General features: G+C 37.9%; 1 protein-coding gene across 3 annotated transcripts in view; it reads right to left on the reverse strand.

Moving 5' to 3' along the window:
- LOC148940140 (uncharacterized) overlaps nucleotides 1-13,179 on the reverse strand; it is a 192,452-nt gene that overhangs the window by 3,717 nt on the left and 175,556 nt on the right. For all 3 annotated transcript variants that reach the window (XM_089105811.1, XM_089105812.1, XM_089105810.1), the window contains exons 10-14: nucleotides 6,531-6,658; nucleotides 4,585-4,720; nucleotides 3,020-3,201; nucleotides 1,713-2,036; nucleotides 720-879 (exon numbers count right to left, since the gene is read on the reverse strand). In XM_089105811.1, the coding sequence (XP_088961937.1) occupies nucleotides 720-879; nucleotides 1,713-2,036; nucleotides 3,020-3,201; nucleotides 4,585-4,720; nucleotides 6,531-6,658 (930 nt within the window). The remainder of the gene's footprint in view (nucleotides 1-719; nucleotides 880-1,712; nucleotides 2,037-3,019; nucleotides 3,202-4,584; nucleotides 4,721-6,530; nucleotides 6,659-13,179) is intronic.

Consider the following 13,179-nt stretch of genomic DNA (forward strand, 5'->3'; position numbering starts at 1 on the left):
CAATCCCTTTTCCCTTTAAAGGGAACTGGACAAACCTGTTGTTATAAAACTGAAACTTTGATCAAACAATAAAAAGCTGCATATACAGCGGAAATTACCAGAGCAAACATGAGTCAAGTAGAAAATAATAAAACAGTGTGCAACTGACTTTGAAAATATTGCCAATTTTTATCCGATAATAACAAAAATTCATTCTCTTGCAAAAAGTATTGTTTATCCACAATTATTGATAAGAAAAAACAAAATATCTGTTCTTGCCATTGTTTGTCAACATTATTGATTAAAAAAAACAACAGAAAAGGCCCAATACTCTATCAAGACGATCATTTCGATTTATAGATGGCGTCGACAAAGATAAAAGGGTTTATTGAGTGCTCCGCTATTATACAATGCTGTATATTGGATGATAATTGCATACGTATACAAAGGTACTTGAAAATATTATATAAATCTTTTCTATTTTTTAATTATTATTGAGTGTCGTGTACCACGAAAATAAGGATCACTTTTTAACAATTATGAAGGTGCTCAGGAACTTATGTAAGAATTCATTTCGGTGAGGGGGTATGTATTTTCATTCAGCTGGTGAATTGTAAGAAAATGATTGTAAAAATTTAAAAAAAACATAAGAATTTGATGAGCCCAAACTAGGCCTCTCTCAACGCACGTTCCTCATTATACGAAATAGACAAAATAAAGCAGATTAATATAATCCTCACCTGTTGTTTTTATATCATCCAATGCTTCAGGATTCCTTGATTTATGAATACTAAGAAGTCTGCTTACATCATGTTTAGTTTCAGAATCAATTATTTCAGCCAATATGTCTGTATACAAATTTACATGAGAAATATACTCACGTTCATCTGGACTTTCCATCTGAAAATGAGAAATTGAATTGAATTTATCAATGGCCCGTTGGAAACAAAACAACAAATGGAGCATAAGAGAAGAAAAAAAAGAAAAGAAAAAGACAGAAAATGACAAATAGAAAAAAACTAAAATTAATAAAAATAAGCACACAAGAACAATAATTAACCAAATAATTACGCAATACATTTACTGTTTTAAAAGGGAACACCATAGGTGGCTTTTGATTTCTTTATCATAAAATTCAATGCATCTGCCGATGGTAGCGTAAGGGTCTATAATACCTATCTTCTATTGGCCTGATAGTTGTTTTTTTTTTTTTTGGGGGGGGGGGTGCAGATTATCTCTATAACATAGTAGTACTGTCTTTTTATTCACCCCCTTTAAGGGGTACATGCACATGAATTTACTTCAGGAGGATAAAATTAGGAAGAAAATAAAAAGACGAATTATATGAAGCGATAGGAGACTATATTTCCCAGTATTGAGGTTTATATTTCTTGTGAGACAAGTGATCTTGCGAAAAGCTTACAAATGTAACGTGCACAAAACAGACAAGAAACTTATGTTATTGGATTCAGATCTACCTATTCACCGAGCCAGAACACTCTAAGGGGGTGAACCAACAAAATATATAAAAGAAGGGGAGTGAATTGAGGATTGTTCTGTGCCAAAAAAGTATTGTATTTTAGGAATATTGCAACATTTTGCATTTTTTTTTGCATTCTAAAAGAGAGATTAAAAACCCAATGCCTCCCCTCCTTCCTGGCTATTTACTTTCAAATATAGGAGAAACAAAACACTTTTATTGTAGCTACTAAATACTTAGAGATGATATTTACCATTCGCACAACTATTATGTCTTTATCATCATTTTGTAGAGTGCATAAAACAGTAACTGGAGCTAACGCTGTTCCAATGTCCGCTTTGGCCAATTCTTCACCCAAAGCACTTCGGATTTGACGGCACAAGCTTGACAAAGTCGTCCCAACTGGGATTTTGTGTCTGACCATGTCTAATTCTAATTGAGCACAATATACACTGCTATTGTGCAAAACACTGCAAGCTGTCTGCTGGTTGAGGGAGAGAGTAAGGGAGCGTGGAGGCTTGCAACCAGGCTGGGGTCGACAAGGCTCGCGGAGGCAAGGTGTTGGAGATGTGCAAAGCTGGAAAAAAATAATTGTATTATTTGGACAAATAGATTTTTAAATACAAGCTATTTTATCCTGTGTGTTATGGTCTCACTAAAATTGGTCCTTCACCATTTGCACCCCCTCCCACCTATGCCAATTCCAAATATTATAGTTGAAGAAAATAAAATGCTTAACAATTTTCTATTTACAATACAGTACCCATATTAGTTTGATAGTATTTTAAGAATACATCCAAGAAAAATGAACTCCGAAATAGGGCTGAAAAGTATGACACTGAAGGTCTACATTTTGTATGGAAATCTTAAGTAGGTGTGAAATGTCAGGCAAAATGAACAAAAGTGCATAAGCAACATTCATTCATTATAAACTTTCTTGAAAAAAAAAATAACAGTACGAAATAGGCTAATTTTCTGACATAAAAATATACAACGGAGTTCTCCGAGGCAAATCAATACCATAAATTCTTTTTAAAAGAGGTGAAGTGGAGCCACGCCCCCAAATGATTTTATTTTTTGATGAGGTGACTTTTGGATACATTAAACCTTCGGAGGGAACGAGAGATATTTATGCTATTGATAAACAAGACTTTAAAAGTTAATAATCCATTTATAAACGCAAAGAACAATCACATATTTGACTTGAATAAATATTTTGATATTTCTTGGAAGGGGGCAGGACTATTATTCAGAATGATCCTTGGGGATCAAGACTGCTAAAAAAAACATCATTTTCTATCATATTTTCCGAAAATTCGTATTTTTTTCTTTGAATGCGACTTCCACTAGTTGTGGAAGTCGGATGGAAAAACGTCTAGCTGTCTCTCCCATAACACTTTTATCTACATTATAATGATACATGAGGCAGAAACTTTATTTTAAAAATGTCCCCATATTTAATTTCTGATTGAGTTTGAAAAGCTGATCTCGCTGATCGAATATTTCCATCGTGATATTTGACCTAGACTAGATCACTGGATTTAAAATAGAAATTCATACTTGACTTGTGTCACAGCTCCTTATTGATCCATTGTGCCTCTTAGCAACATCCTGACATCCTTCGGCGCACACCAAATTACTGCACCGTGTTTGTAGTTTTTTGGTACAGTAACAGGTATTACACGAATCTTTCCACAAATCTCCTGGTTTATATCCACGGCCAATTGAAACACACTTTGGATCTAAAATTGAAACAAAGAGATTTCCTAAGATTCTTCTATAGTGGCCTCGTAGATATTTTATGGAAATTTTGGAATTTTAAAGCAATGCTTAGGTAATACCCTAAGTGTCAATATAGTACTACTACTACTAACAACTCACTGCAGCACCAAGGCGCCTGACACCAACACAGCTGTGCACGCTCTTCCTCCATCCCAATCTATTCAAAGCCTCACCTAGTTTAAATTCTATTCCTTTAAAAATCTATTCAAACCAATGTCCTTTAAATTTCTCCTTATTACCTCTTTCCAGCCCATTAGGGGACGACTGGCTCCAGTTGGATGGCCGAAAAGAACAGTCTTCGGCAGTTTATTTTCCTACATCCGCAAAACGTGTCCTAGCCTTCTCAATCGTTATGTTATTGTTGCCATAGAAAGCAGAATGGAACCATATTTTTCCTGCAGCTGGTTGTTTGACCTACGGTCGGTCAAACAGCTACACAAAACTATCCGTAAAAAATTCCTGGAAAACATCTTACAAATCCTCTTCCGTCTTCCGAAGCGCCCTCGCTTCAGCACTCTACTTGACCATTGTGATCACTGTAGCTTCCAATATTCCAGCTTTAATTCACAGACTTACCTTCCAAATCTTTTTAAATTGTGAAACAACACCCCGGGCCTTGATCATTCTAATTTTTACATTTTCCCTACATCCCTAATCCCTTTGAATTGATAACCTACCTGACTCAGCTCCTCCCCCTGATATTAGTGATTTCGGCAAACTAAAGTTAGTTCGGTTTTTATTCGTTTGTATAAAGATAGCAGTAGTAATATTCGATATAAAATCCTGCTGTCTGTTTATTGAAGACTAAAATAAATAAGATAAAACATAATGAAAACCCAGAGAGAGGGGCAAGGTACATTTGATGATCAAAAAAAAAAAAATCGAAGATTTGTCCTACATTTCCCTGTACCACTTCAAGTAAATTTAATCCTTAAGGAGGATAATTTAAAAGTGTTGAAATCTACTTTAGCTGAAGACAGAATTTCGCTGATGTCTATCCAAAACCAGTATTTAGCGCAATGAATCTAATGACTCAGAAGGCCTAAATATTACAACAATTTTCTTTCTAAGGCTTTCTTTCATTCCTTATGGAAAGACATGCCCACCTCCCTTTAACATGGAATGCCGAATGTGTAATGGAGTATTGAAAAGAAGAGAACTTTTTAAGACTGTATTTTTATTTGTCTCTGTTCCTAACGAACTATGAAAAGCAGTACCCCATTACCATTCACATGGCATCCCTTATGCAAAGTGGAGCTTTAAAAAGGAAATGAAATATCGCTAGATATTTCAAGGAAATGAAATATCCCTAGATGATAGTATAAATTTTTCAAGTTTCTTACCTTCGATGCGTTTGACTTGCTTTGAACAATTCTTTCCTTCATATCCTGCCAAACACAAGCAGTGGTATGCCTTTTCAAGGGGAAAGCACGGAGCATCATTCATACAAGGGTTAGGATTGCAAAAATCCACATCCACCTAAAAGTAAAAACAGAAAAGAAGTGCTATTTGGTACTAAAAGCAATTTCAATTCAATGATTATAAGTACAAACAGTTATAGGTAAACTTAAGAACTTCAGCTCCATATATCATTTCATTTTCTAAGATATTAACTAAAAGTGACAAAAAGCATATCCGTGTGTACTTTTTCCGGTTTTGTAAATATGTTCAAGTTAAGTGATTCTCCTCGTTGTTCAAGCCAAGGGACTGTAGATTTCCTGTATAGGATTTTTTTCCAAGGCGATTCCACTGGTGTACTTTTTGTTTCAATCCGGCACCATTTTTAGGGGTTTCAGGCCATTTGTTTTGGTCACTATGGGACGCGTTCGTCCTTTACTAGGTTGTAGCTACCGCTGCAACCATGATGAAAAATAAAAGTTCAAATAAGGATAAAAATCCTTTTAATAGACAGTGATTTTAACAAATGGTCACAAAATTTCACAAAAATACTAAACATTTTGGTCATAAACGCAGTGACCGTCATCAGTGACATAAAGAAATCAAGACTACTAAAAACAATAGTTTATGTGCGAAGAAAAGTAAAAATACATATTGTTTAATAATATAATTCTTTTCAAAGCAGAAGCGGAAGCTAGTCTCTTTGACCTTCTTGAAACCGGTTCATTAGCGTTAAATGAACTAACACTTGTACAGAGTGTTATTTTTTTTTCCCGAGTGACCAAAAACATTGGAGGGGGGGGGGTCCCCCTCCCCCCATACGTGACGGCCCTGCAAACTATATATTTCCCATCTATTCACTCGTCTTTGTCTTGTCTCACGCTAAGCTGAAAGAAAGTATCGAAGAAACCGGTTCTACAGTGCGTCGATGGATGAAGAACTTAATATAGGCGCTATAACAGATAAGTACCCTTCGGACTAATCCTCCTCAGTTCTTACTATTTGCTGGTGCTTAGCTGTGAGTAAGCATGGCCGTTGGAATTTTTGATCGTTGTTCCCTCTTTACCAGATTACAGCTATTGTGTTCAAACAATGCGTTTCATTTTCAAAGTAAAGTCGGCTGAGTGGTAAGTGCCAGAATGAGTCTTGAACAAAACTATTCTTGAAAATAATGGCAGTCTTTCCATACGGTTTAATTCAATTGTGACTGACGGAAAATTTGAAGAAAGGGCATAGGAAAACTTTTACACCTTGGGAAGGGGTAAGGTTAGGAGAATGGAACTTTCAGGGATGGGTCTACAGACTAAAGTATATCTTGGGAAGGTATTTTGAAGTACCAACCTCCACTCCTTGTCCCTCTAGAGGGCAGTGTGACCTTTGATGGCCTTAAAAAATCATTGTGTTATGAAAGCGAAACCTTGCAAAACAGATCTTCTACTTAAATGAAGTACAAGAAAACTGTTTTCAGTTTCACAGCTTTGCTGAATCCCAATTTATGAGGTTTCAAAGATCTGCAAATACATTTCCTAATTTTAGAAAAAAAAAAATTGATATCAGTTAAAATTTGATTCAAATAACAGGAATTGCATTTTCAGAACTAAAACCAGAGAAAAAGAAACTCATTAATGAACATTAAGGTAAAACATTGTTTTGTTAAAATTTCAATCGGTAGGCTATAATAGACCTGTCAAGTAGGCAAATTTCTAAGACTTAGAAATCAGAAGAGGGTTAACATGGAAGCTTGATAATACCTTCCCAGAGTATGTTTTTGGCCCTGGATGCATTACTGAAAGTTTCATTTTCCTAACGCAACCCCTTTACAAGATAGCAAAAAGTAGCTAAACGTGAATTTTACCCAAATCCTAATATAAGAAAAAAACATATCAATTACCTCACAGACAGGTCCATTCCATCCCACGGGGCATATACACCTAAATCCGTTGATTGTATCAATACACTGTCCTCCGTTTTTGCACGGGTTGCTTTGACATTCGTCAATTTCAGCTTCACAATGCCGTCCTGAAATTATTAATTAAAAATAATAACTAGCTACAGCGCAACACTGCAATTAAAAAATGAAAGCTGGAATCCAAGAGTAATTGCTGAGTCGTGATTCAATATAAAAGATTTTTTTTCACTGAAAGAAGATGTAAATATGAATCATCGTTCAAGAAAATGTTTTAATTATTTCAGAACTAGAGGCTATGTTCATGGTGCCTGTATGCTGTCAACACGTAAAACATTAAAGTTGGCTATCACAACGCTTTACGTGAGATCCGTCAGTAGGTAAACTTTTTTTTTTTTACAAGGAGATCCTAAATTTGTTCCATGAAACTTTTTCTGTTTTAATGTCCCATAAACAAGGCCGGATTTAAATCTTTGGCACTCCTGGGCCCAAGCGTTTTGGCGCCCGTAGGCCCAAGCAATTTTTTCGGGGATACACAGGGAATCATAAGGAAATCCCTTAAAATTCGGGAATAGTGGAAGCCATGAACAGAAGGCAACCGATGAGTGATGCACCAAAAGAAATTCAAGAGAGAGGTAATACCGATCTCTTAGCTGCCACTCTTGGGAGACATCAAACAGTTTATAAGCGGCTACAGAATTCCTGTGTTGTTTTAAAATAATTTTTCTGTGAATAGGCAGCACAACGGCAAAGTACACCTTACACTTTGACGACACATCAGATCAGTCCAGTTTTTGTTAAGGAAATAAAATCGCTCAGTGTGTTTTGCGCCCCTCGGCAATGTGCGCACCTAGGCACGGGCCTAGTAGGCCTATGCGTAAATCATGGCCCGCCGATGGATAGCTTAGCAATTAAATTTTTTAAATACATTTTTATATTTTTTTTTAGACCATAATCTAAATATTTATTTTACCTCCCAATAGAGCGTCAAAAGTGCATATGCAATCTTTGATTTATTGCAATGATTTTTCAAAAATGAATAATAGCGAAAAAACAGAATCTGTGCCTTTGTAGAGCGCTTGATATAACATAAATTTGATCATAAATGCGCAAATTTATAAATTTTGCCATTTGGGTTTTGTTGCTTTCTTCTGCTAGTTCAGGCTGTTAATAACGCGCAAGCTAGTCTTGACATCTCAAGCTTGCAGCCCTCGTGTATGACCCTCGTAGACTTCTGTATTTATTTTGGACCCCCCCCCTCCCTGAAATATTATCTCAAAATTATGTGCGCACAACTCACTGCAGGGCCAAGTCCACAAAATATGGCCTAGCCATCTTAAGCTTTCTTCCATTATAGCCCTAGAAAGAGGAACTGAACACCCTTTTCGTACAGCATATAGTTTGGTATACGGTCAGTCAAACGATTACCTAAGACCAGGGCCATATCCAGGATTTCAATTGCTAAACACCCCCTGCGCCTTGGCTATTCTACTTATCACATCTTTACTACATCCACCATCTTTACCAATAATTGATGTTCTTGTTACCAAACATAACCTTTTCACACTCATTTATTCCTAGTCTAAGCGACTTAGTTTTCTCAACATTAATATCCAATCTTATTCTTAAACATTGAATTCTCCACTCCTCCAAAAATTCATTCCTTTCTCTAACAATTTTATTTAAGACACTCAAAACGTACCAAATATCACACTTAGAAGTGAAAAATGACTTAAATAGCAAAGAGACAGAATTTAATTAATGTAAAGCATAATTCTGAAAATTCTTATTTACAGTATTTTACGTTTTATTCCTGTTCAAAAGTTTATAATTGCAGCCATAAACTAACCTTTACATCGCTATTATATAATTAATACCTTCTAAAATATATCAAGACTTCAACCATATAATAAAATTACTAATTTTTGAATTAATGTTCGGTAAATTCTTGGAGTAAACTTCTCATAATTTAAAAATGAGATATATTGCGGTAGTTAAAACAGTAAATCGCTTACAGTTTTTAGTATTTGCCATCTAAGATTCAATAGATTGTAATTTCAATGTCATTTGGCTTTTTGCTTGCAAAGAGCATAATACAATTATCTTACTTTTTGCTATTTTTAATTGTACCTTCACAATTTTTTTATTTCTTTTCACCTAATTTAGCTTTTGCACAATTACTGCTACACAACTTTAAGTGAGAGGTTTTGCTAATGGTCCATAAAATTTATGGTCATCATTTATGGTAGATTCCACAAGTTAAATTTGTAACAGTGTAAAGGTAAAGAAAGCGACAAATGGAAGATAAGCAAGCCCGTATCCAGGATTTTTTTCGGAGGGGGGGTACAAAAAAACTTTAAAAATGCATCAAAAATTTGTTTACAATCATTTTTGTTATGCTTTTACGACTCGGACAAACATTTCGGGGGGGGGGGGGGTCAAACCCCCGAACCCCCTGGATATGGTCCTGAATATAAGAAATATTGCATATCAAGCAGGCACTTAGGCCTAAGTATGTGAAGAGGACAGTCTTTCCCCTGAAATTTACAGTTTGTCACGTCCTTTTCTATGATTTTTTATATTTTCTATCAAATTCAGCAATTTTTGGCTTTTTGAACGATTTTCTCATAGTTAATAATGGTAACCTACACGTAGACAAATAAATTATAAAGATGAGTATTTGAAAGGATATGCTCAAATCAGGGCCCTATCCAGCGGGGCTGGAGGGTTACCCGGTTTGACCCCCCCCCCCCCACCCCTCACGAAATTTCTGCCTGACTTGTACAAAAGTAAAAACCCGTGCAGATAAATTGTTGTGTTGCGTTTTTAAAGTTTTCTGTAACCCAAGTCTACAACTACTACTACTATCAACAACTCACCGCAGCATCAAGCAGCCTTAGGCCAACACAGCTACGCACGATCCTCCTCCATCACAATTTATCCAAAACCTCCCTTTTTACACCCTCCCAGGAGGTTCCCATTTCCTTTAAATATTTCTTTATGACATCTTCCCATCCCAGACGAGGACGACCTGCTTTCCGTTTAGCCCTAGACGGTTGGCCGAAAAGAACAATCTTCGGAAATCTTTCATTCTTCATCTGCATAACGGGCCCTAGCCATCTCAACTTTCCTTTCATTATAGCCCTAGAAAGCGGTATTGAACCACATTTTTCGTACAACCTACTGTTTGAAATACGGTCAGTCAGCCGGTTTGCCGGTTCTAATATTAGTTTGCAGACTTATCTTCCTATTCTTACAAACTTTTTTTAACTGTGAAAAAACATCCTGAGCCTTGGCTATTCTACTTTTAACATCTTTATTGCTCCCACCGTCTTTACTAATAATACTACCAAGGTAAGTGAAGCTGCCCACCAGATCAATCTTTTCGTTACCCAACACCACCTTTTCATCTTCACATATTCCTAGCCTTAGTGTCTTAGTATTCTTAACATTAATTTTCAAACCTATTCTAGCACCCTGAACTCGCAAAATTTTTAAAAGTTCATTCATTTTGCTCACACATTTTCATCTAGGATGCTACAATCATCAGCATAATCTAAGTCAATAATACTTTTTCTCTCCCCATTTGATTCTGTGGTGTCCCATTCCCAGTCCTATGCTCCTTAAGACAAAGTCCGTCAAAATAATACATATAACGGGGGATAGAATATAACCCTGCTTAACTCCTGATCTAATACAAAACCAGCTGCCAATCTCATTTCCTACCTTAACCGCAGCAGTGTTATTCTCGTACATAGCACTAATCATTTTAATATATTTCTCTGGTATACCATACAAGGATAAAACCTTTGCTAAAGCTCTTCTATCAACAGAATCGAACGCTGGCTCATAATCTATAAAACTGCGGACCAAAGGTGTTTGATAGCTCAGGCACTTCTCAATTATTGGCCTAAGAAAAAACATTTGGTCGACACCTCCTCTACCTTTTCTAAAACGGCGCTGCTCTTCTCTGTCTACAGCATCTCTCAGTATAAAAAGTGTCATATTACTAAGTAATTTGCTACCTACAGAGACCAGACTAATGCCTCTATAATTACCACACTCACTCTTATCACCTTTCTTATAAAGTGGCTTAATTAAGGTCTTCCTAAAATCTTTAGGTACTTACCCTTTTTCAAAAATCATGTTCATAATCTTCAGTAACTTATTTCTAACCTCAGAGCCACCATATTTAAGAAATTCATTTAACACACTATCAGTACCTGGAGCCTTGTTATTATCGATCCTTTTAGTACTGTCGCTAATTCTTCCTCAAAAAACAAATATTCCTTCACATCCAAGGTATCACAAACTTTTTCATTTTTCTCTATATCCTTTCCTGCAACTCTATCCCGTTTTAGCAAATTCTCAAAATGTTCTGCCCATCTCTATTTAATCCTTTCATTGTCACTAATCATGACCCCGTTCCTATCTTTAACTGGGACATGTCCGGATTGACTACTACCTCTCAATTTATTAACATGCCAGTACAATATTTTACTATAATGCCGTCTAGCTGCATCTTCCTGAAGCCCTTGCTGATTCCAGGTGGGAATCAAAGGTCAAGCTAAGCTTGTATACCTCCATGGCAGTGATGGTAGTTACAGGCAATGAGGCTCGATCTTCCGTCCCTGGGCAGCAGAGGAAATCCGTCAGCGCACCTCAAAGCGGTGGAAGGGTGTAAACACCACTGAGCTCCACGCCGAGCCATTTGGTGGCCAACGCGCTCTGGGTGACCCGCAAGACTGGGGACCTTGCGGCCAACTCTATTCCCAAGAAACATCAATGGATGTGAGACCTAGAAGAAAAGTTGTAACGGCTACGGCGTCCCTGGCAAGCGACGCGGCCCCCGTATTGGCGCGGGTGTCGAGAAATAAACAAGCCAACCATACTACGGCGTTCCCGGTAGGCAACGCGACTTCGAATATGGCGGCGAAGTCGAAAAATCCTTTTTATGCCATAAATCTAGGAAAACCCACTACAGTCATTAAACAGGCAAAATCTAGAATAATGGTGGGATGCTGGAATGTAAGATCCGTCAAACAAGAAGCCACGCAAGTTTTTCTTGTCCATGAGATGGAGAAGTACAATATAGACATACTTTGCATATCCGAGACCAGAATTTCAGGTTCTGGCTCCATAGTTATTACAGCTCCTGAAACGCTACATCAAGTCCATTTTTTCTACTCCGGAGTAGAGGATAATTCGGGACTCCACGGAGTTGATTTAATCATGAACAAAAGAACCAGAAATGCTCTCCTAGAATGGGAACCAGTCTCCTGTAGACTTGCCAGAATCAGACTAAAAGAAAACCCAGCAAATATATCGATAATTTCTACCTATGCCCCCACCCGTGACGCTGCTGATACGACCAAGGATGATTTCTATGGCGAGCTGCAGCAGCTGTCTTCTTTTGTTGCCGCACGTGATTACTTGATTGTTGCTGGAGACTTCAACGCAAGAGTTGGTCCGTCTGACCAAACCACAAGACAAGTCCTGGGAAAATTTGGACAAGGTCATAGATGCGAGAATGGGCAAAGGCTGTTAAACTACGCCTTGATGAACCACCTTGTTGTCACCAATACCATATTTCAGCACAAACCTAGCCACCTTTTAACTTGGCATTCAAATGACGGTGTCACTAAGGCTCAAATAGACTTCATTCTCGCACGCCAGCGCTAGAGAAGCTCCGTACAGGACTCTCGCTCTTACAACAGCGCGGACACAGGCTCGCAGTCTGGGTCTGACCAAAGGCTTGTTGCTGCAAAAATTTGGCTACGTCTTGCAACTCAGAGAAAAAACAAGCCCAAGGCCGGATTCGACATTGGTAAGCTCCAAGACAAAGAAGTTCGGCAGGCCCTCAATTTGGAACTGACTAACCGATTTGACGCCCTAAGTTCTGATGAAAACCTAACCCCCGAGAAGAGATGGGAGACCTTTAAAACAGTGATGACAGAGACTGCTGATGAGATTCTAGGCCGAGCAAAAATCAAACGACAGCACTGGATTATCGCTACGACCCTGTCAATAGTCGATGAGCAAAGACAAAAGATGAGCGGCCCTAAAGAAGAAACAAAAGAGCTGCGAGACAGGTAAAACGCTCTGTTCGTCTGGACAGCCGCCAAATGTGGGAAGATGCTACCGTGTCGTTAGAGAAAGCAGCACGCTCACATGATACCCGCAAGCTTTACCAGATCCTGAAAGAGTCCGTTGGTAAGAAAGCTGCTGTCTCAGAAATAGTCAAAGACAGATCAGGAAAAATCATCAGTTGTCAGAAGGAGCGCTTAGCAAGATGGAAGGATCACTTTCAGATCCTCCTAAACCCATCCTCATCATCCGCTTCTGATGCTTTCCCACCTGCCGTTTCTAAAGAACCCTGCGACGTCGAGCTGGATACACCGACCAGAGCTGAAATACTAAAAGCGATCAAGACCCTGAAGAACCACAAAGCCCCAGGTGAAGACGGCCTCCCCCGGAAGTGTACAAACAATGCCCTATGGTCACTGCTGAACAGGTCCAGGGCGTTCTCGGAGAAGTTTTGAAGTCGAATTTTTTCCTAAAAGATTGGGAGACATTAGTCAGTCTCCCTTTCTATAAAAAAAGAGATAAAACCAACTGGAGAAATCACCATAGA

Source organism: Artemia sp. Qi Xiang Cuo, chromosome 20, assembly GCF_049724085.1.
Source record: "Artemia sp. Qi Xiang Cuo chromosome 20, ASM4972408v1, whole genome shotgun sequence".
Lineage (NCBI taxonomy): Eukaryota > Metazoa > Arthropoda > Branchiopoda > Anostraca > Artemiidae > Artemia > Artemia sp. Qi Xiang Cuo.